The sequence below is a fragment of the Tyto alba genome, unplaced genomic scaffold, assembly GCF_018691265.1.
Source record: "Tyto alba isolate M040663 unplaced genomic scaffold, T.alba_DEE_v4.0 Super-Scaffold_6, whole genome shotgun sequence".
NCBI lineage: Eukaryota > Metazoa > Chordata > Aves > Strigiformes > Tytonidae > Tyto > Tyto alba.
The window spans coordinates 29,365,555-29,387,548 of record NW_024881327.1 but is presented as its reverse complement, the minus strand read 5'-3'; the positions used below and the strand labels follow the sequence as shown (position 1 = coordinate 29,387,548).

Genomic DNA, 21,994 nt, shown 5'->3' with positions numbered 1-21,994 from the left:
ATGAACTGCCTAATCTGAGTCTTGTAATGTTCCCATTTGTGCCTGTAGTGATGCAGTGGGTTGACCCTGGCTGGATGCCAGGTGCCCACCAAAGGTGCTCTGTCATACCCTTCCTCAAGTAAACATGGGAGAGAAAAAATGTAACGAAAGGCAAGTGGGTGGGAATAAGGGCAGGAGGACAGGGAGGTCCCTCACCAATTCCTGTCATGGGCAAAACAGACTTGACTTGGGGAAAATTAGTTTAATTTATTACCAATCAAATCAGAGTAGGTAGTGAGAAATAAAACCGGAATCTTAAAACACCTTCCCCCATCCCTCCCTTCTTCCTGGGCTTAACTGTACTCAAGATTTCTCTACCTCTTCCACCCAAGTGGCTCAGGGGGATGAGAGTTATGGTCAGTTCATCTCCTGTTGTCTTTGCCGCTCCTTCCTCCTTAGGGGTAGGACTCCTCACATTCTTCCCCTGCTCCAGCATGGGGTCACTTCCACAGGAGACAGTCCTCCACAAACTTATCCAACATGAATCCTTCCCATAGGCTGCAGCTCTTCACAAACTGCTCCGGTGTGGGTCCCTTCCACGGGGTGCAGTCCCTCAGGAACAGACTGTTCCAGCGTGGGTCCCCCATGGGGTCACAGGTCCTGCCAGCAAACCTGCTCCAGTGTGGGCTCCTCTCTCTATGGGTCCACAGGTCCTGCCAGGAGCCTGCTCCAGTCTGGGCTTCCCATGGGGTCACAGCCTCTTTTGGGCATCCACCTGCTGTGGCGTGGGGCCCTCCATGGGCTGCAGGCAGAGATCTGCTCCACCATGGACCTCCGTGGGTGCAGGGCACAGCCTGCCTCACCCTGGGCTTCACCAGGGGCTGCAGGGGAATCTCTACTTCAGTTCCTGGAGCACCTCTCCCCACTCCTTCTTCACTGACCTTGGTGTCTGCAGAGTTGTTTCGCTCACATATTCTCACTCCTCCTTCCAGCTGCAGTTGCTGTTTTACAGATTTTTTTCCTCCCTCACATGTGTTATTCCAGAGGCGCTGCTGCCGTTGCTGATGAGCTCGGCCTCGGCCAGCGCCAGGTCCATCTCTGAGCCGGCTGGCACTGGCTCTATGGGACATGGGGGAAGCTTCTAGCAGCTTCTCACAGAAGCCACCTCTGTAGTCCCCCCACTACCAAAACCTTGCCGCACAAATCCAATCCAAATAAATACATGCTTCTGTCTTTAGTTACATTGTTTAGAAACATAAGTGGATAAAATGAGTGTAACTTCCTTTCATGTCCTTAATTTATCATGACTTGATTTCACTCCATCTTCACTCTGATAGTTTCTGTTATATTATTATGAGAATTATGCTTTTAAAAACTGTTGTGCTGTATGGAAAGAACTTTATCAAAATAGAAATTGCCATTTCTCTTTGAACTATGTAAAAAAAAAAAAATCTCTGCAGTGAAAGTGACTCAACAGGCTGTAAACTGTATCAGAATTCCTACTGTCTTTCTCCAAATTTAAAGAAATATTAAATCATAATACTTGTTAGTAACAACATGAGATCAGTGTCTCTCTGTGTATATTTTCTGTACACTTTTGTCTGCATCCTTTATGTCAATTTCTTTGGGTCTGTTGTCAGTGTATGCATGCAGGGGGGACATACAAGGTAGATAGGAGAAATTAGACTGTAAAATAATTCTAAAAATATATATATCTTTCAATGAGAATAAAGTTTTGGCTCTGTAGATTATAGATGTGCAAGCAAGAAAAGTGGAATTCTAGTCTTCAGATGCTGCGGTGACTTAGAAACTTAATGATCCAAGTATTACTAAGACAATAACACTTTTAAAAGATCACTAATCTTAAAAATTTGTGTTACTTAAAGTGTTTTATTTACATCATCTTTTATTGGTCTCTGTCCTCTTGGAAATACAAAATTGATTTATTTTTTTTCCCCCCACATTTATTGCCAATTTTGTATAGTTATTGGAACTAAGGGTATGATTGTTGAGATATTCTGCAATGTCCAACTGGCTCTGGTATTTTCTTTTAACTAAATTTACCTGTGTTTCTGAAAGATGGGTATATATCTGTTTTAAATAAGAAAAGATGGGAAGCATTCTTATTATTTAAAAATGTTCATCCTAGCCTAATCTTAGTAAATGATGGACTGGTTTTAGTAAATCTCTATTTTTCTTGTCACCTTTGCTCAGGAGCATTGTGGGATGAATGTGATTATCAAGTACTTCAAAAATTGTCTAAGTTCAAACTGTATGACAGAGATCAGATTGTGATGGTAAATATTGATATCTGTAATGTTATTGTATTGTTGAGTGTCAAGAAATGTATTTTACCTTTAAGCTTTCAAAACTCAGAAATAGGACAACATAGAACTCTAGGAAGTTTTCTTCTCAAATTCTTTAAATGCAGTATCTTTCTGTAATTATCCTGTGACTTAGGGAGAAATTCTGGACTAACTATATAAATCATATAAATCCTGTGATACGCAGGAAGTTCATGTGTGCTGACAAGTCTTCTCACTTACAGAATTTGAGCATATAATTTTCAGTTGTGTTCTTTAGCCTTATATCCTTTTGCAATTGTAACTCTTCTTCCAGTAAGCATAACGTTTTTAATGGAAGTGAGTGTATAGTGACTTACACTTGAAAATAAGATGAAGTTATGTATGTATAGTCAAGCAGGAAATAATGGCGTAAATTTTAAATTCCATTTGTCCTTTTCTGAGTACATGTAGTATTCTTTTTCCTGTGCATGAAAATCTGCTAACAGTAAATATTCTAAACCCAGAAAGCATTATAAATAAAGAATGTATGTTTTTAATTGTTATAAATAGCCAATACTAAGGGTGCAAATTTTGAAAGTAATAGTTGAGAAAAATGACTTATAAAGTGTGTCTCATTTCTCTGTGTGGTCTACAAAGGTCAAAAATCTTATCTGAAGAAGGTGGAATTGGTTAAGTATTGGAAAAAAAGAAATGGAGCTTTATGTTGCCATTTCAGTTGCTAGAGCGAGGGTTTCCAAATTGCCATATTTAAATGCTATCCTAATAGCCAAACACCATCTCTGACATGAAAGTTGAAGAAGTTTCTGACAGTGGCAGTTAAGTGTGTGGGATCTTTGAGAGCCCTGAACTAAAACTTAGCAAGTAGCATTTTTGGAGGTAAATCATTCTACTCTTACTCATTTTCACAATGAAGAACATTCCTTTCTCTTCACTTGTAAGCTTTCTATCTCACTAACAAGCATTGTTTTTCAGGTGTCCATGCAGAGGTATCATGATATGACACTAGGTTGAATTAACTTTTGTAGTTTCAGCTGTAGTCTCCGCGAGTGATTTAACTTGCTTATCTATTTCTGTTTTTAAGTGAAAGCAGTCCTTAAAAAGAGAGAGTATGGACCAAAATACACACAGAATAACTTCATCACTGGAGTCAGAGCAATAAATGAGTTTTGTCTTAAGTCCAGGTATGATGGGTTTGAGTTGAAATTTAAATTGTGACTATTTGTTCGTATGTGCTTCAAAAGTAATTGTGATTGTAGAGTGATTTTACACAACAACTTTTTCTAAATGCTTTTGTGGTATACCTAATCATAAGTGGCTGAGGTTACTTCTTGTATACTTAGTGTGTTACAGTGGATTAGGAACTTGCACTTAGTTTGCATGTTTCCGTAGTTGCTTCTTAAAGTAATTTGTTTATACTTATATGACCATAAATCTAGTTGGGAGGAGTCCACCTGTAGAGCAGCTAGTTATGGGGGGAATGGCAAATAACTCTTGTTTCAGCATTTTGGGGTCATGATGGTTTGAGGTGAACATCTCTAAAAGATCTGTGGAAACTTCATGTTATGTAAAGTCTGTAATTTGGAATAAAATATAATCTGGTTCATTGTAACCGAACTATTGTTACTTGATTAATATTTACTGCCTTTTACTATATGCCGTGCCTGCCAGCAGGTCATACTGAGTGTCGTTGTAGTTGAGGTGTCTTGTCAGATTTCGTGCATGTTATGTATGTAACCCATATTAAATCTAAAGGCATAGCAGCTTTGTTTGTAACTTTTTATGCTGTCACTGTTCCTCTCCAGTTTTTACATATAGGGTATGTCACCAAACTTGGTCTTTGCTGAAAATCCAGTGACAAATTATGCTTAGTCCTCTGCCATATTTCTATAACAACTGGCTTGTTGCACAGAGAATTAACTAGATACAGTTTTGCTGGATTAACCAAAAGAGGAGGGGGAAAAAAAAAAAGAAGAAAAAAGGCAAAAAGGACTAGGTAATTGGTTGAGGTAAAATTGAAATGTTCAGTTGTATTAAAAAAAAAAAAATCCCTGATGCTTCTCAGTATAGATGCCGTAATGTGTAGCTCAGCACAGGAGCTGTGCCCCCAGGTAGTTTTGTTATCTCGTACCTTTTGCAACTTGTGCTGGGTGTGTATGTTTTGAGGTTAAATTTCTTAACTTCTTATGTCACATGACTTCCATTTTCTATTTAGAGATGTTAAGCCATGAACCTTCTTGTTCAGTGCTTGTGCACATTATCAGTTACATGCAGATCACTCACTGGATGCTTTATTTTTCAATGTTTTATTACTTTGTCTTCTATGTATAGTGTTTCATAGTGTGAGGGAAAGAATTGGACTTCCGAGTGTGGAAAACAGTGGTTTTCAGTAGCATCCTAGAGATCGCTTGCATCATGTTGCGTATCGTTCCGTTTGGCTCAAGTAGACAACCTCAGTTTTTTCTGTACTGCAAATTAATAATATCAAAACTGTGGAAGATCACCCAGGCATAAAATTATGAAAAAAAGTGAAAATATGAACAACTTCTTGCACTAAACTTTTTGTCCACTTTCCTTAGTGATTTAGACCAGCTGAGGAAAATTAAACGACGAAGCCCCCATGATGACACCGAGACTTTCACTGTGTACCTGAGATCAGATGTTGAGGCAAAGTAAGAACATTTTTATGAAGGAAAATGTTTGGATCATTTAAAATGGATTATATGAGAGAGAGAGAAAAAAAACACCTTTAAAAATCAGGTTTCCAATGTGAAAGGGCAATAATGTTTTCCATTTTCTATCTGAACACATTTTATATTGTCATTATTGTAATAATTACATGGTGTATATAAAACTGGAGGTTATGTTTTATGTGTGCAAAGATTAAGCACTTGTCTTCAGCCCCCTCATGCCCAACTTTTTATTCTGTAAAGTAGTCTACCTGGCTTCTTATCAGAAAGAATGATGTGATGTTCTGCTTTTAGGAGAGGCATTTGTAATGTAGTCAAACTGAATAGAAGTTGCATAAATGGAACCATTGTTGAATTACTTCTACTCTGTGCAGGTCTCTTGAAGTTTGGGGTAGTCCAGAGGCTCTTGCTAGGGAAAGAAAACGACGTAAAGAGGCAGAGATCAAGTACAGAGAAAGTGAGTATAGAATTTTCAGAGAACTTCAAATGTAAACAAGAAAGTATGATTGTTAGAAATCCACAAGGTGGTGTGTTATTTCATTGAGAGCATACAAATTTGGAATTAGCAAGTGCTGATAAGGCTTTATAGCATAGTGTTAGAGTAACACATTACTATCTATGCAGATTTAACCTGTTACTATCTTAAAATTTATAATGTAATATAGCAAGAATATACATTCAGTTGAGATCTGTAGTCATACTTTGCTTTTTGGGGGGAGTTGTTTCAATTTTTAGATTACAATTAACATCTTGAGTGGGTTTGGATTTTTTCACAGAGAAGTTTGAAAAGACTTAAACCCAATCCAAATCTTTATAACATACTCAATGTTACTCATTTATTTTTCCTCTGAAATGAGTTCAGGTTACCCTTGTGCTTCAGAAAGGGGGGAAATGCGCTCAAATTACCTTTTTGCTTAAAATTATTGTCGTCATCCTTGCTGGTATTTTCAATAACACGTACAGTCAAATCAGTAGTTGGTAATGAATTTTTATCTGTCTAGTCAGTTAAAATTACAGGAGAGGCAATATTGCTTCAAGGTACTTGTTCCAATTATGCACCTTAAAATCAGAGGTATTTTAATTTTGTTTTTGAAACAGTTGTGCCACTGAAACACTCTCCTAGTAAAAAGCCTAGAGCTGCAGGCACTTGTTAAGGTACCTGTAAGTGTTTGTACTGAGAGTGCAGTCAGTAGCTTCAGAATTTTTAGTGACCAGCAAAGTAATTCGTGGACATAACCCAAAAAATGAGATTGAAAAAATACTACTCAGTCATAATAGCATACTGAAACATTGTATGCTTGAAGTGGTAACTTCCATTTTTTACAGGCTATCCTTGTACTCTACTGGCTGTTTTAATCTGTTTAAATTACTGTATACAATGTATTTTGTATAACTTTGTAGGGGAGAATCTAGTGCTACAGCTTCTAGATACTGTAGTACACTGATGTTTATCTTGAAGTTACTGAACTTCATTAGTGGGTGGAAAAATACTGATGCTAAGAAACTTACTTTGAAGCATCCTTCCCTCTCTCTTGTGTGGTTAAGGGGCAGGAGGGAGGCAGTAGAATGCCTGGATTTGGTGCAGTGTATTTTGAGTTTTTCCCTCTGTGTGTCATCCATCCTTTGTTGTTAGAAATGGCAACAATGTATAGGATCATAACAGATTGTATTTAGCATTTTGCATGAGTATGTAACAATACGTGTTTCTGTTTAACAATACCAGGAGAAGAGTTTTTTCACAAAGAAAGATAGACCATATAGGTCTTACTAGAGGTTGGCTGCTGCATAAAAAGAATAGATTTCAGTTCCTGAAACTACTGGTTACTAGTTCGTATTCATGATAACAATTTTGTATTGCAGAGCTATTTAGAAATCAAAGGCTGTTGAGGGAATACAAGGAGTTCTTTGGAAATACTAAGGTAAGAGATGTTTTAAAGGCTTTGGATAGAAAAATGCTATGAGATACACTATGACACCTTTTGAAGGAAAAAGTGAAATGGTTGCATAAGCTTATCTAACTGAATATTATTGGAAGATGTATTTGTAAGATACCAGATCTATCTCTGATTGTAATGCAGTGGCAAATGTTATGATGCCAGTTTAAATGGGTTCCTAATGTGGAAATATAATCCACCAGTAAGTTTTTTCAGTGTTTTGTTTTGTTTTTGTCTTTTTTTTTTTTTTTTTCAGTCAATTGCCTACTTATTAACAAAATTGCAGCTATATTTGTGATTTCATCTATGGCTTCTAAATATGCTGTTATTTTAAAGAAATAAAGTAGGTTTCCTAAGGAAAAAACCCCAACACATTAACTCTTTGCTTTATGCCCTACTGGCCCTTCCTTTTTGCTTAAGCAGACCCATTGTGGGTGCTCTGCTATGGTATAACGATTTCTTAATTTTTCTGCTGCACAGCTGGCTCCTGTCCTTATGGTTGCAGTGGCCCCTGCTGGAGGCTTTGTTGGTTGTTTATCCTTTTTATAGCCATCCGTTTGTAGAAATGTGTAAGACCCAATTGCGTTTTGGGTGAGCATTCAGTAGTAAATTGGAAGGCTTCAAGGACTGTAGCTTTACTTTTGTAATATAGGTAAATGCAAAGTTTTTATTTAATAATTCGTATGGTAGGTCCTTCATGAGGTCACTATTTGGTTATTTTATTTTAATAATCTCTTATTTCTTTATCTAGCCACGCTCCAGTGCAGCAGCTATGTTTTTCAAGGGACCAGGGAAGGTCGTAATGGTAGCTATTTGCATGTAAGTTTAAAAAAATAAATGTTTTGCTTCTGCAAGTATAAAGCAATTTATTTTTATTATCTTGGAAATGAGAACAGTGTGTGTATTCAAGCTAAAGATACCCGTGTCTTTGTAACTGAAGGTGATAGATTTGTTTATTCATTGTTGATGGGAGAGTTTAGGAACTCTGATCAGTACAGAGAGATCAGGAATAGAATATATGTCTGATCAGAGAAAAGCAAATTTTTTTGAAGTTGATCAGAATAAACAGTTCATTAAAGTAAAAACTAAAATTTTGAAGGATGTGGAGAGATAGGCATCTAAAGTTGTCCTTTTTTCTTGCTCCTTGAGAGGAAGATTTTAATACGTTTTAAACAATCTAACCAACAGAAAATAACTTGCTTTTCTCTTTCTGCTGTTATTCAACTCTTTTTCTTTAACTGAAAAGGGGATATTTTAGGAGGTTTTTGCCTTTCACATGTCTTATGAGTTGGAGTGAAACAAATCTAAATTTAATGATCCTGATTTAAAGCAAATGAACACACTGGCAACTCTCATGAATCACACAGAAGTATGTTAAGTTTCTCTCAAGAAATGATGGCTAAAATTTACTTGCCATAAAATCTGTGAATTTGAAAAAATTTGATTTTACAAAAGCTATTTATTTGCTAATACAGTATTGATGTAAGGGAGCAAAATAGAAACATGGGGAAAATGCTTTTTTGGCACAGAAAACATTTTGAGCAGGAAATAACTCTGAGTTTTCCTACAAAATCATATGCATTTTGCTTGGGGGAAAAAAAACACAAAGCGTATTTGACTGAAAACCTCCCTCTAAGTATTCTACTAATAACTATTCAGAGCTTTCGAAGTTAAAAACATATAAGAACTACTGGTATGGATGTTTCTAATGGAAAGAAAAAAAATAAAAAAAAGAAGAGATGTTGTTCTGTGGTCACTTCCACCTCCTTCACTTTCTTACAGTGATCTAGAGAAACAGACCTTTCCTCCTGCTTTGTAAATAGGGCATTGCTATAACAATTACACTCTCTTCATTCATAAATACCTTTTGGATGCTTAGGTACTTTTATAGATGGATGCCTGGCAGCCATGCCAGCAGAAGTTTGTAGAAACTGTTGCATTGCTCAGTCATCTTTTTGTGGAGCTTTTTTACAAGTTAAAGGGTCTCCTGGCCCTCAAATACCTGATGACTTTTCAGAGATTTAAGTCAAGATGACGATCAGTGCTCCATTGTTTGTGGCCCTGATCTTCTTGACATCAGTATGATTTTTAATGGCTTCTGGTTTTGAGTCAAGAAAGGCAAATCTATCTTAACTTCTCCAGTTGGAATGATTTGGTAGACTTTTCACAAACTTCAGGTTTCCTCAGTGAGGATGAAATGTTGTTCAATCAAAAGCAGAGCTCTTCTCTACGGATCCACATGTGAGGGTATAGACCAGCTGCACTGGTGCGCTCTATGTGGCTTTAATAGAATTCTGTGAGTGAGGAAAAACCTGTTAGAGAAATACAGGAAGGTAATGTTTTTTTATCAAAAAGGGAATGATCTATTATTAGCAAAAAATTCTTAAGAGTCTGGCATTGTTGAAGTGATTTATTTGTCATGTTAGTGTTTTACCTTTTAAACAGTACAAAGTTTGCACGGTATGTAATATTTTTTAAAAAACAGTGGTCAAGGATGTTGGTAATGTTACTGCTTCTTTGGAAATAGATGTGATGAAATATGTTTAGTTCTCAAATCTAGAACCTAAATAGAAGATTTTTTTCCATAGATTCATAGTGGATCTGAATATTTTCAGTTTGATTTTTTTTTTTAATTTTGACATCTATTTTTTTACCGTTCTTTTTTCAAAAGCCTAAATATTTTATGTAGGTAGACAGGGATGGTTGTGTAAATCAGACCAGTTCCTTCTAGATCATATCTTATGCTGCGAGGTAGAGTATAAAAAGTGGGAAATGACATAATGGTACAATTCCCTATATATGTTTCTCAATTCCCCATAATTCTTCTTCCCCCTATACATCATGGGGCCTTGGGGTGGTTATCTTTGAAACATAAATATGTAAAAACAAGTAATAATGCCCTTTAATTTTTTCAAGTTTACAGTTCAGTCAGGATCGATTTATTTGAATTGTAATTTAAATTGTTAAGTTAGGAGCCTTGATTTGAAAGATTGATTTTCATCTACTTTTGTATTTGTGTATTTTTGGTGGGTATTTTTTTTTGTTGTTTTTTTTTTTTTTTCCCAAGAAAGACTGATTCTGTTCATGTATCAGTACATTTTAAAAATACCAATCAAATTTAGACTTTACACTAAAACTGACAAAACTTCTGACATCTGGGAAGATTGTCTTTCAACTTTTTTTTTTTTTTTTTTTTTCCCATTTTGTTGGTGAATGCCTCCTATGTAGACTTTGGAGTACAGTAATAAACAGTTGTGTTGAGTGAGACTGCTTATTTTCTAGGTGCTGAAGAGGCTTCTTAGAAAGTGCTGTATAGTTGTAGGTTTAATAAGCAAGAGAATTGTACCTAATGAATCATGTTGGGTTTTTTTGTTATTTCTTTCAGATCTTTTTCAGGCTCTACCTAGCTTTGGTTTAAATTCTGTTAAAATTTCCTACTCTTTTAGGTCTGTGCAGATAGAAATGAGGTAGCTAAATCAATCAGTTCATTCAGTTCATTTCAGTACAATGGGGAAAGTACTTTCTCAATTGGTGGACTCTTATGTAAAAGATAACTTTGCTTCAAGCTGATTCAGAGTATTTTAGCTGCCTTCTCAGAATCTGCTGGGTCTGGATTATTTTTCCTCTGCTGTTTAAAATTTTTGTAGTGTATCTGCAACAGAATTCAGGCTTTCATAGAGCTTATTATTTTCAAATGCAGTAGTGAATTTGTTTTTTAAAGCAATTCCTATTTTACTTGCAGTAAAAACCTGACTTTACTCGCTGTCCCATCCTGTGCCCCCCTGTCCCCCACCCCTCCACCCCTTCGCCCCCCCTCCACCCTTCATCCCTCCTCACAATTTTTATCCAGTCTGACAGGAAACACAGAATAGCCTTGATGGCTCTGTAGACTCACTAGGTTTTTTGTAATTATTTCCCGTGTAGCACACTTCGTCTTTCTGTCCTATGTCTCCATCTTACTGGACATCATTTAAAGGTTGATTTTGCTGGGCCTGATATTTGAAAATCTTAGTGTGTTTTCTTCTTAGATTTCTAGGATGTCAAATCGCCCCACAAATTTGGAATTTGTAGGGGTGAAATAAAATACCAGCTGAGTGCCTGTTGTGTCATCTGAACAGGTGGGGGCCCCACAACTGAATTGTATCTTCAGATAAGCTGTCAACTCCATTAATACAACATTGAGAAGAACAATACAAAAGTTGAGAGACTGTGCTCATGAATCCCACTGTAATTTATTCCGTTTTCTTTCTATGCTAAAGATGCATTATGCTGTGAGTTGGAAGAACTTGTAATTAACACAGGGAGTTTAAATTATGGTTTAGTGTTACAACAGCGTTCCTTTCTTCTTGGGTTATCCACTAACTTACGCATTTTCTTTTCACTTTCCACCTATAAATTATGGTGATGCTTCACCATTTCATGGGGTAATGAGACTAAATTAAATATTGTAGAGCATGTTCAGATCCTTGGATAGAAGGGAGGTGTAGAAAACAGTATTACCTCTTGCTTAAAGATGTGGATGTACCCTCACAGAAATTCTTTAAGGATGAGCTTGGGAATGAATGTTACTTAATCAACTGTAGAATTTGGTGTATGGCAAGGGGCTGGACTTGTGCTTCCTCTAAATATAATTTATTGGCATGTGGTTGTTTGAAAATGGAACTACAAGATGTTGTTAATACTTATTTATAAAACTTAATTTGAATACTTTTAAAAATTGCCAATAAGCTAAACTCATATATTAAAAAAGATTGAAGAGGATGTTATAATCCTCCTGTCTGATTTTCTCTGCAACAATGATTGTAACAGTTAACCTACTGATTCTGATAATGAATGTTTGAAGTGAGAATGTAGTCTTGTATCTTGGCTCTGATTGTTATCTTTCTCTGTACAACATAACACAGTGCTTAACTCCAGTGAGCTCATAACCTAAAAAAGACTTGACAAGTCACACTGGACATCTTAATGGAAAAGTTTCATAGATAATTTTTACAGCGTGATCTAATGACAGCAGCCTTGTCTTCCTGTCTGTTGTCTTACGTTTGTATCCTACTGGGGATTGCACAAGGTGAGTCTGAAGTGGGGAACCCTGCACTCCAGTATTAGGAGGGATGTATAGGAGGCAAAGGATTGAAGAAAAAGAAAAGGAAACAGTTAAGGCTTTTATACTCCTGCTGGTAGGCATTTAGTTGTTCTGAGTAGTGAATGTGATGCTAGTATTCAGGAAATGCAATTTACTCAGAATTGCTTAGAAGTTAGAATTTTGGAAACATAAATTGTGTATCTTTACGTATCAAGTGTAGCTGAAAGGGCTTTTTAACAGTAACCATGCAGAAAATGTGTATGCCTTATCTGCCTGTACAGGTCTCTAATGGTTAAACTGATACTTGATTTCACCACTTGCAGGCAGGTAACGCATGATTATACAGCATTTGTGGTATTGCTGAAAATATTAAACACCAAATATTCTGTTGTCTTTAGCTTATTTCTTCTCTTCATTTTCAGAAATGGGTTGAATTTTTTCTTTAAGCTACTTGCTTGGGTTTACACTGGTTCTGCAAGTATGTTTTCAGAAGCCATACATTCTTTAGCAGACACATGTAACCAGGTGAGTATTTTTTTCCATTCTGCTGAAGTTAGCACTTGTAATAATTTTTCAGGAATAAAGACATACTTCCAGTAGTTGTATTACACTTGAAAGCAATAATTCAGTCTACTAGTGTTAGTCTCTATATAGTAAACACCAGAGAAATGAAAACAGTATTTTATTTAGGACTAGAACGCATGGCGAAAGTTTGCTCATGGAGAACGTCGACATTGTAGAGAAGCCTAGAAATTCCAAGTTTATTAGCCGTAACTCTGAGTAAAAATGATTCTCTGTGAGAGTCTGTGAGTGCTGTGGTGTGTATTTACAGTGCTCTTCCTGTTCAGTACCCGTGATCATTTTTGTTCTGTTCTGTATGGTCTACATGCTTCCTAGAATTAATAGTAATATATTCTAGGTGGAAAAAAGCTAATACTTAATCTAATGACCATTTAAATAATTTTGAGGCAAAACAGTCTTAAAGGTGTTTTTTAAGTAAACAGGTTCATCTTGGAGAAGGTGTTTTTCTGTTTTACTTTATTATTAAATAATTTTTTGTTTAAGTCATTCAGATTACAAAGCCTGACCAGAGTGTGGCAAACTCTTTGTGCACGCAGTGGGAGGAAGATATACTCTTTTCCCTGTGTAGGATAAATGTATGGTTTTTTAGCTTCCCAGAGACAAAAGCCAATCTCACTTACAAAGCAATGTTATTGTTATATACAGTTTTTGTTAAACTGTAGACAGACAAAGGCATATTTTGTCAGAAAGTCACATTACTGTAGAAATATTGCTAAGACCAGACCTCTTCCTGCTGTTCCCTAATCTGAGTGCAAAGATGCTCTTACTGTGTTGCAAATTTACTCGCCAAAATGAGTGGTTTCAACTAGTGGTTTCTACCAGTTTATCTAGCTGCTCTTTTATTTTTTTATATTGATGGCGGTAATTTGATGGAAGATTTATAAGCGAACAGTAAAATAACTGACCTAGTCTAGAAGCTTTAAATGCAGAAGGAATCTAGAAAGAGTCACCTGTAATTATAAGGAAAATCTATTTGAATGGTGTTTGCACTAGTATTTCTGCTAATGTAATACTATTTGTAATACATCTACATTATTTCAAACAGCCTGCCCCAATTACTTCTGTTCTTCTTTTCTAAACTATTGGTTTTTCATATAGATTGTTCCATACTTCAGTTGCAATTTATTTTCCTTACAACTGTCAAGATGAAAGTGTACCAAAAAAGGTTAAAAGGGCTACAATATTAGTCAAATATACGAACATTAGGAAATAAGTCCCAAGACAGGTTTAATTTTGTTTGTCATGATTCATAAGCATAATGTGACCAGCCTTATCTTTAGGAAGTGATGTCAGAACAAGATCTCAGTAATTTGGGTTACATGTTCATTCCTCTCTGCCTTGCTCCCTGTTCCTCCTGGACAAGAATGATGTCTTGGTCATCTTAAAGTATTATTGAGTGACTGTCCAGAAAATAAAAAAAATAAAATGGGTGGTTTTTAATTTGTATTAATGTAAGAATGAGACAAGTCAGAATGCAGATTCTGAAGATTGTTTTAGAAATGAGTTGAAAGGATTTGTAGTAAGCAGAACTCAGCTACTTTGTGGATCATAAGAGGGACTTGAAACTTAAGACATCAGTCTTACTTCAGTCTCGGGGAAAGTTGTGGAATTAATCCTCCTGGGGGCTGTCACAGGTTAAATGAAGCATGTGGTTGGGAATGGATTCACCAGGGCAAACTTTGCTTGACAAACAATCACCTTCTGTGACTAACCTGCTTGGTTGATGTGGGGTGAGTGGTGGACATTGTCTACCTGAATTTCTCCAAGGGTTTCGATACAGACCCAACAGCTTCCTCCTAGAGAAACTGGTACTTTACAGTCTAGACAAGTGGTCTGTGCGGTGGGTGGGGAACTGGCTGACAGCCTGCACCCAGAGGGTGCTGGTAAATAGCTCCTTTTCCAACCAGCAACTGGTCACAAATAGGGTCCCACAGGAATCAGTGCTAGGCTCAATGCTATTTAGCATTCCTAGAGAAACTAGTGTTTATGTGTATGGTGTGTCAATTTATAGGTGAAACAAGTTTGATAGTAGTATTATCTACCACTTGTATGTGGAAGAGGTATTCTGTTTTTCACATGTGAAAGTTAAATGTTCCACTGGAAACACTGGGAGTGTTCTGCTCAAGTTTCGGGTATGGTCTTTTGGCAAGAATGCAGGAGAAACCTTGCTGCCTCAAAGCAGCGTGCTGCTGTGAAGACTAAAGTGTCTAAATTTTAATACTTTTGATTATGTTTCAGTAATTCATAGTCCTAAAATAAAGCATGTGCTTTGCAAAATTGATGTCTAGATTTATACGTCACTGCATCAATAGTTTTAATACATACCTAATTAAATATATCACAAACATGCCATTTAGGTAGCAAGAGGTTTTTTATTTCTTCCTTCAAAATAATTTTTTTCTTTAGTTTGTAGAATATGAAGTTCACTACTGAAAGAAGCTGCAATGTAGAACTACTGGTTTAAATGTAGTATGCCATCATCATAGTCTATAATGTCTCTTCAAGAGGCATTTTTTAAATAGCTTTGTTCCATGAGCAACTTAATTCCTTCACACTGAAGCAGAGCAATAACACTTATGATTGCATGGAATGTTCACTTTTGGTTACAATTTTAAAATCATAATTAACAGTAATTACATATGTCTATCCACACAAACTAGAGAATTACCTATACATTATATATATAGGTATAATTAACAATTTTTGGGGGGTGGTAGATTTTGATGACAAATTTTGAGGATTATATTCCAGCTCTAATAAAATAAGAGTAACAAAGCATATGTGCATATCAGCAAATTGCTTTTATCTTTCAAGTTTAGTTGATACAGGATGTTTCTATTTTTTTTTTTTTTATTTTTTTAACAAAGATTTTTCCCTTTTGTCCTAAATAGGCATTGCTAGCTTTGGGCATCAGCCAGTCTGCAAGGACACCTGACCCTAGTCATCCGTAAGCTTTATGAGTAAATAATGATTTTGGTATTTATATATAGGAGTAAGATCTGTTCTTGTTTGTATGTCACCTTGCTCTTTTTAATCCTCTGTTTCATATTTCTGAAATGCATCGTTTCTGATTTTTACAATAGATAAGAAAGTATTTCCAAACTGCAGGAGTTGTAGCTTCAGTGGCTTGATGCATGTTCTATTTAATGATTTTTTTTGTGTCATGCTTTTTGATGTGTATTATTTTCATTGACATTTTTTCTTCAAGTTATTCTGGGCTCTTCTGTCTCTTTTGATGGATAGATTTACTTTGTTTTTAAACACTGTTCATATGAACAACAGGATTTTTTAAAAATAAAAAAAGCTGTCTTCCTATTTTCAACAAAGTGCTTTTGTGCAAGACAGCTATTTGTATCATAAGGAGTTGTGTTTCACTTAAACTACTCTTTGTTTTTATCTGAGTAATAGGGATATTATTGGTAAGTTCTAACAACTTCATGAAAGTTAGAAGCTGTACTCTATGATATTTTCTTGGTGTTGACCTGCTTCATGCTTCACATGTTTGGGAAGTAATACCAGTTCCAAATATGTCTAATTTACAGAATTAATAAAGCTTTTCTTTATTAAGAGCATCAGGTAATTTGAAAAATATTTTAATCTTAAATTTGCCTAAATATTCATTGTATTTCCTTCCCCTCCCATATTTTCCTTTATTCTTCAATATAGTCTTTTGTATTATTGGTTTTTAAATGTTGCTAAAGAAATGTACTGTCTGTAGTAGCAATTAATACAAAAAAAAAGGAATAAAAGTACGCATTTAATACAGCTTTAGCTCTTCCCACTGCTCTTAAAAACTGCAAGTGTTGAATATCTGCAGTTAGCTGAACTACTTAAAGATGTTACAGATTTGTGATTCTCCCCCTTTATTCCGCTTGGCCTCTACTCTGCTCTCACGAGACCCCACCTACAGTACTCTGTCCAGCTCTGGGGCCCCCAGAGTAAGGACATGGACCTGCTCAAGTGGGTCCAGAGGAGGCCATGAAGATGATGGGGGGGCTGGAGCACCTCCCTTACAAGGACAGGCTGAGAGAGTTGGGGTTGTTCAGCCTGGAGAAGAGAAGGCTCTGGGGAGACCTTATAGTGGCCTTCCAGTACTTAAAGGGGGCTACAGGAAAGATGGGGAGGGACTCTTCATCGGGGGGTGTAGGGATAGGACAAAGGGTAACCATTTTAAACTGAAAGAGGGTAGATTTAGATGAGATATAAGGAAGAAATTCTTTACCGTAAGGGTGGTGAGCCAGTGGCCCAGGGTGCCCAGAGCAGCTGTGGCTGCCCCCTCCCTGGCAGGGTTCAAGGCCAGGCTGGACGGGGCTTTGAGCAACCTGGTCTGGTGGAAGGTGTCCCTGCCCATGGCAGGGGGTTGGAACTGGATGATCTTTAAGGTCCCTTCCAACCCAAACCATTCTATAATTCTGTGAAATTTGATTCCCTTTAAATTAGCCTTGTAGGCAGCCAGTTGACATATTTTATAAGGCTAGAGTTTTCATTTAGAGGTAGTATTTCAGTAAAAGTCACATGAATTATGTTGTTGGTTTTGTTGTTTTTTGTTTTTTTTTTTTTTTTTTTTTACAGTAGTAAAATCCTCAGTCTCTGCACAAGAGCTAATACAGCTGTGTAAATAACTTGTTTAAAAATGAATTAGAAAAATGGCTGTGTTTGATGTCCTTGCGTGTACTAGATATCCTTTTCCAGGTGTCTTTTTTTCCCTCTTGGATTAGGTTGGATTTAGCAGCTTTGTCTTAAATTGATGCCCAGTCATATGATGATAATTTAAGACATGTAAAAATCAATGGAAAAAACTTGTAGATATGTTTACAGAGATAGAGAATCTTATTTTCCTAAATCACTTTCTTTGTTTTCATCTAGGTATGGTTTCACAAACATGCGTTATATTGCCTCCCTGATTAGTGGGGTGGGCATTTTCATGATGGGTGCAGGACTTTCTTGGTATCACGGGATCATAGGTTTACTCCACCCTCATCCTATAGAATCTCTTCTCTGGGTAAGCTAATCTTGTTTCATATTGAATCTAATACTAGTGATGTAATAGAAAGTAGTGACACAGTGTGAAGTTCACTTTCTGAGTCAGTATGAAACCTGGCACAATTAACTCTAACCATCCCTAATGAGAGTATGTTTTAAGAAAAACACCCGTTAAACTATAGCTGATCATATAGCAAAATGAGCTGTTATTTAACCCCCGAATCTTCCCTTCACACCTCCCAAGAGGGCCTCCTTTCCTATTTTGCAATATATTGCATGATTCATATATTGTTGGTTGCCTTCTGTTTAGGGACAGCTACACAGCCCAGTGGGTAATGAGGTTCTGGAATGCTGTGTTTGGATAGTCTGTGGTGAAGAGATCTGTACAAATATGCATATAACATAATAATTGAGACTTTTTTTTTATACAGGCATACTGCATTTTAGCAGGGTCGTTGGTATCTGAAGGAGGTATGCAGTTTCCAGAAGTATTTCTGTTTAAGTATTAGTAATCTCTAAGAGAACTGTGAGTAATGGCAGTAATAATTAGTCCTTGCTTACACAGTCAAGTTTTGAGCTCTGTTGCAAATACCTGTGTTGTAAACAAACAAAAAAAAGTGGGAAACCTTTTTTTCTTACCTGTCTATATAATAAGAAGTTGAAGAATACATAATTTGGAAAGCATACATAGAATGCCTTTTTGATATTAAACTATCAGTGAATATAACTGTTCTGATTTGTATGGGAGACACACACGTAGAAGAGAAGGTAACTTTATGCTTTGTCATTATTCAGATTATCAATAATCAGAGCTTTCTTGATGACCTGTTGCTATGATATAAAGTTCCCTCTTTTCAAAATGGAAACGAGTCTTTTTGCCTCTAACCATTTTCAGCAACTACTTTGGTGTTGTTTCAGCTACCCTTCTTGTTGCTATAAATGAGATTCGCAGGAGTGCTCGAGCCAAGGGTCTGTCATTTTATCAATATGGTATGTGTCATTATAGCAATAAGGTATGTGGTTATGTAAAACAGAATCTATTTACCAGTGTTTGCATAATGATAGAAACAATTTTATCTGTTTTCCTTTTCCCCTTGCTTTACTGATCTGTTTTCTATTATAGTAACAAATACATTTTATAAATCAGGTGAAAACCTGTTGATTTAAGTAACACTACTTAGATATTTTTACTAAACTAGTTGCATTATTCAGGATAAATGCCACTTTACATTTTTCAAATATTTTGAAAGAGCTTCCATAATTGGCACAGGGCTTGTTCTGTGTATTTATGAATGCTTTCAGAAGTGTGTGCATGTGCAAACATTCAGTATATACCTATATACTAATGGAAATTTTTCTTGTAAGTTAGTTGCTGGTGTTAGTGTAGTTTGTTAACTACTGTGCATAATGTAGTAAAGCTAAGCTTTCCAAAGCAATGTAATTTCTTTTGTTGTATACGCAGTTGTGCAGAGTCGTGATCCTAGTACAAATGTGGTGTTACTAGAGGATGCTGCAGCAGTTCTGAGTGTGGCCATAGCTGCTACCTGCATGGGTCTGACTTCTTTAACAGGTAAAATTCTGCCTCAAACTGGGGCAAGCAGGATGTGAATTTCCTCCTGTGCATGATATGAACACAGAGCATTTAGTTTATATTGGTTGACTTAAATACGTCTCTACTCTTTTTCTGATAATTGTACTATGTTAGCCTCTGGAAATTTATACTGTTGTCTGATCTGTTTTCTAGTAATTTGAGTTGAAAATACTTAAAGTTTTTTTTCATGTGTTTGTTATTGGTGGGGTTAAGTTTAAAAGAGTACACACAGATGGGTCTGACTTCCTTTTGAGGTATGTTGTCGTGCAAGCTAAGGTGTTTTTTACTAAAGGTATATTTACTGTAGGCAGTTATATAAATCACTTTTTTTCATGATGGGATTACATAATTTGAGCTTCCTTATTCAGTGGTGTGCAGCTAGCTCCATGTGCATGTGGGGAGGATTTAAGGAAGCAGTTCTTTTCTTCCTTTTGATATATAGTGGTATTAGTGTTATCTTCAGGTTACGATAGCTGCTACTGAAAAGTGTGGCAAACCTAACTCATGCAGGTAGGATGATCTCTACATGGCAACTGATTCAAAGTCTTTTCTTTCACAGATGAGTTTTTTAAAGAGGAAAGATTATTCGTCCCTTTTTATGTATTGGCTTTGGCTTTTCAATTGTTAAATAAATATGGTAATTTTGTTTCTTTGTGGCTTCTAATGAGTTAATTGCAAGTTTCATTTTTTTTATACAGAAATCAATTTTTTATTCCCTCTCTAATTTCCTTCATAAACTTAAAAATACATTACTGTTTTTGCAAATCTGCATGAACACATAAGTATTGTATTCTAGAAATGGTTAATACTTACAAGTTTTTGAGTTGCTGATAAAAGAACACAGACTTTTGTGCTACTACCTGTGTTTAGGCATATATAATTCTATATTAAAAAAGGTCAGTCTGTACACAGAAAACCAAGTAGCTGACAAGAGTTTACTCATTTATTAGTCCTACAGAAGACAGGAGTGGCTGAGGGACAAGAGGGACTTGAAGCTTTATCTTAACATAACTCGTTTTCTTCCAGCTTCATCTTATTCCTCAGTAGAAGAGAATTGCCAGTGCATTAAAAAAAAACGTCAAACAAACTTTAAAACAAACAAACAAAAAAACCTCACCAAAACCCCCCCAAACTATGTATTCCTTTCAGTGTGAAATCTGAATTTTATTTGCTGTGTTTTGGAAGTGTTCTGTGAAACTAATTTGACATGTCTTGTTTAGGAAACCCTTATTATGACAGTGTGGGGTCTCTGGGTGTTGGAACTTTGTTAGGAACTGTGTCAGCATTTCTAATCTACACTAACACTGAAGCCCTGCTGGGACGATCCATTCAACCTGAACAGCTGCAGCGACTTACTGAGTTACTGGAAAGTGATCCTGTAGTAAGGTAAGAATCTTTACAGCTCAAGCTCTACTAAGAACAACAAAAAGCAGGAAAATGACATTTGGAAAAAATAGTTCAGGCACATTAAATGAGAGAAATCTGATGAGATTGAGTATTTTTAGGGTAGATTCTTCTGTACTGAGATTTTAGAATCTTAATTATTATTAACTTCTATTTCTGTGCTAAAAATTTCAGTAAGTGAATACTCGTACCACTCATGTTCCACAGCTGATATAAAATTGCAAATATGTTCTAAGTTACATTAATTACAGAAGTTGACAATGCCATAATGAGAAAGCCATCACAAACTTAAAACTATTTGCAAATGCATGAAATTCATGCACTTAAATGATACTGTAATGTTACATTTGTAGTTTATTAGCACTTAAATATTTAAATTCTATTACTGTTAATATTCAGTGTCTGTAATTCTGTAGCAGTTGGAAGTGAAGTGCTGCAGTAGTATTGTGATGTAATAGATTCTGCATGTTAGACGCTTACAGAATGAATCAATGCTAATTTCTCTTTGGAAATGTACAATTTGTAGTGAGATATACTTTTTGTAATTCTGAAATCTTGTTTAAATGCTTTTTAAGGAACTATTTTAGTTTTAACCCTATTAACCTTGATTTAGAAGCAAAATCCTTTTTGTTTTCTTCTTAATCTTTATTCAGGATTATATCTCTGTGTAAATTGGCTGGAATATTTTAGTGCTTTTTTTACTTGTAATCATTACTGAGCTCTGGAGGGAAAAAATCAAGCCCATTAGTTAACACCAGAAACCTTGAAAGAAACTAAGTGCTGCATCATCTCAGTTGCAAGCAACAGGTCTGAATGACATGCCCTTCATTCCAGAAGCTAAACAAGATTTGGAATAGAATTGTGTTAGAATTTTCACATGTCAGTAACTAAACTCTGTTAAAGTATTTGCGGTGGCCCTGGAATAGTCTGAATGGTGGAATGTGTGTCAACAGTGCTGTGTTGGGGTAGGTGAGTTCACAGGGTTATTTGTACATGGCTTCTGTAGTTCTTTCTTCCAGAGTGCACAGGTGGCTTTTGCTTGCCTCAGGCTGGAATCATAAAATTTCTCCTATCCCAAGCACCATTTTACGTTATATTCCATTTTGTAGATGGCTATAACTTTTCAACAGAGCAGATTTAGTTAATCTTCTGCTTGCTGTAGACATTTCTTTAAAACAGGAAGTAACAATTTTTAAAAAGCACAAAGAATAAAAAAAAGGAAGACTCGCTAAGAAACTGCATGTTTCTCTTAAGGTTAGAAGCTGAAATATGTTTAGGTACTTCTCATAACAGATTTTGCAGGACCATCTGTATGCACTTAGTCTTGACTGATCTCTTTCTTAGATCCTTACTTTATCCACTTTGTTTTCTTCTGGCGCACACTTTGTCCTTGACCAACTTCTTGTAGCAAGCCTAATATATTGAGCTTGGGTAACTTACATCTT

The 21,994-nt window shown here is 36.1% G+C and overlaps 1 protein-coding gene across 3 annotated transcripts in view; it reads left to right on the top strand.

Moving 5' to 3' along the window:
* Positions 1 to 21,994, top strand: part of SLC30A9 (solute carrier family 30 member 9) — a 42,742-nt gene that overhangs the window by 6,032 nt on the left and 14,716 nt on the right. For 2 of the 3 annotated variants that reach the window (XR_006167010.1, XM_042807799.1), the window contains exons 4-16: positions 3,367 to 3,466; positions 4,862 to 4,954; positions 5,347 to 5,429; positions 6,833 to 6,891; positions 7,658 to 7,725; positions 10,353 to 10,373; positions 12,412 to 12,514; positions 15,463 to 15,518; positions 17,438 to 17,573; positions 17,986 to 18,025; positions 18,473 to 18,544; positions 19,017 to 19,124; positions 20,366 to 20,531. Coding sequence is in view for 2 of the 3 variants with exons in the window: in XM_042807799.1 (XP_042663733.1) it covers positions 3,367 to 3,466; positions 4,862 to 4,954; positions 5,347 to 5,429; positions 6,833 to 6,891; positions 7,658 to 7,725; positions 10,353 to 10,373; positions 12,412 to 12,514; positions 15,463 to 15,518; positions 17,438 to 17,573; positions 17,986 to 18,025; positions 18,473 to 18,544; positions 19,017 to 19,124; positions 20,366 to 20,531 (1,105 nt within the window). In the remaining variant the exon portion in view is untranslated. The remainder of the gene's footprint in view (positions 1 to 3,366; positions 3,467 to 4,861; positions 4,955 to 5,346; positions 5,430 to 6,832; positions 6,892 to 7,657; positions 7,726 to 10,352; positions 10,374 to 12,411; positions 12,515 to 15,462; positions 15,519 to 17,437; positions 17,574 to 17,985; positions 18,026 to 18,472; positions 18,545 to 19,016; positions 19,125 to 20,365; positions 20,532 to 21,994) is intronic. The other variant, XM_042807800.1, reaches the window with a different exon arrangement.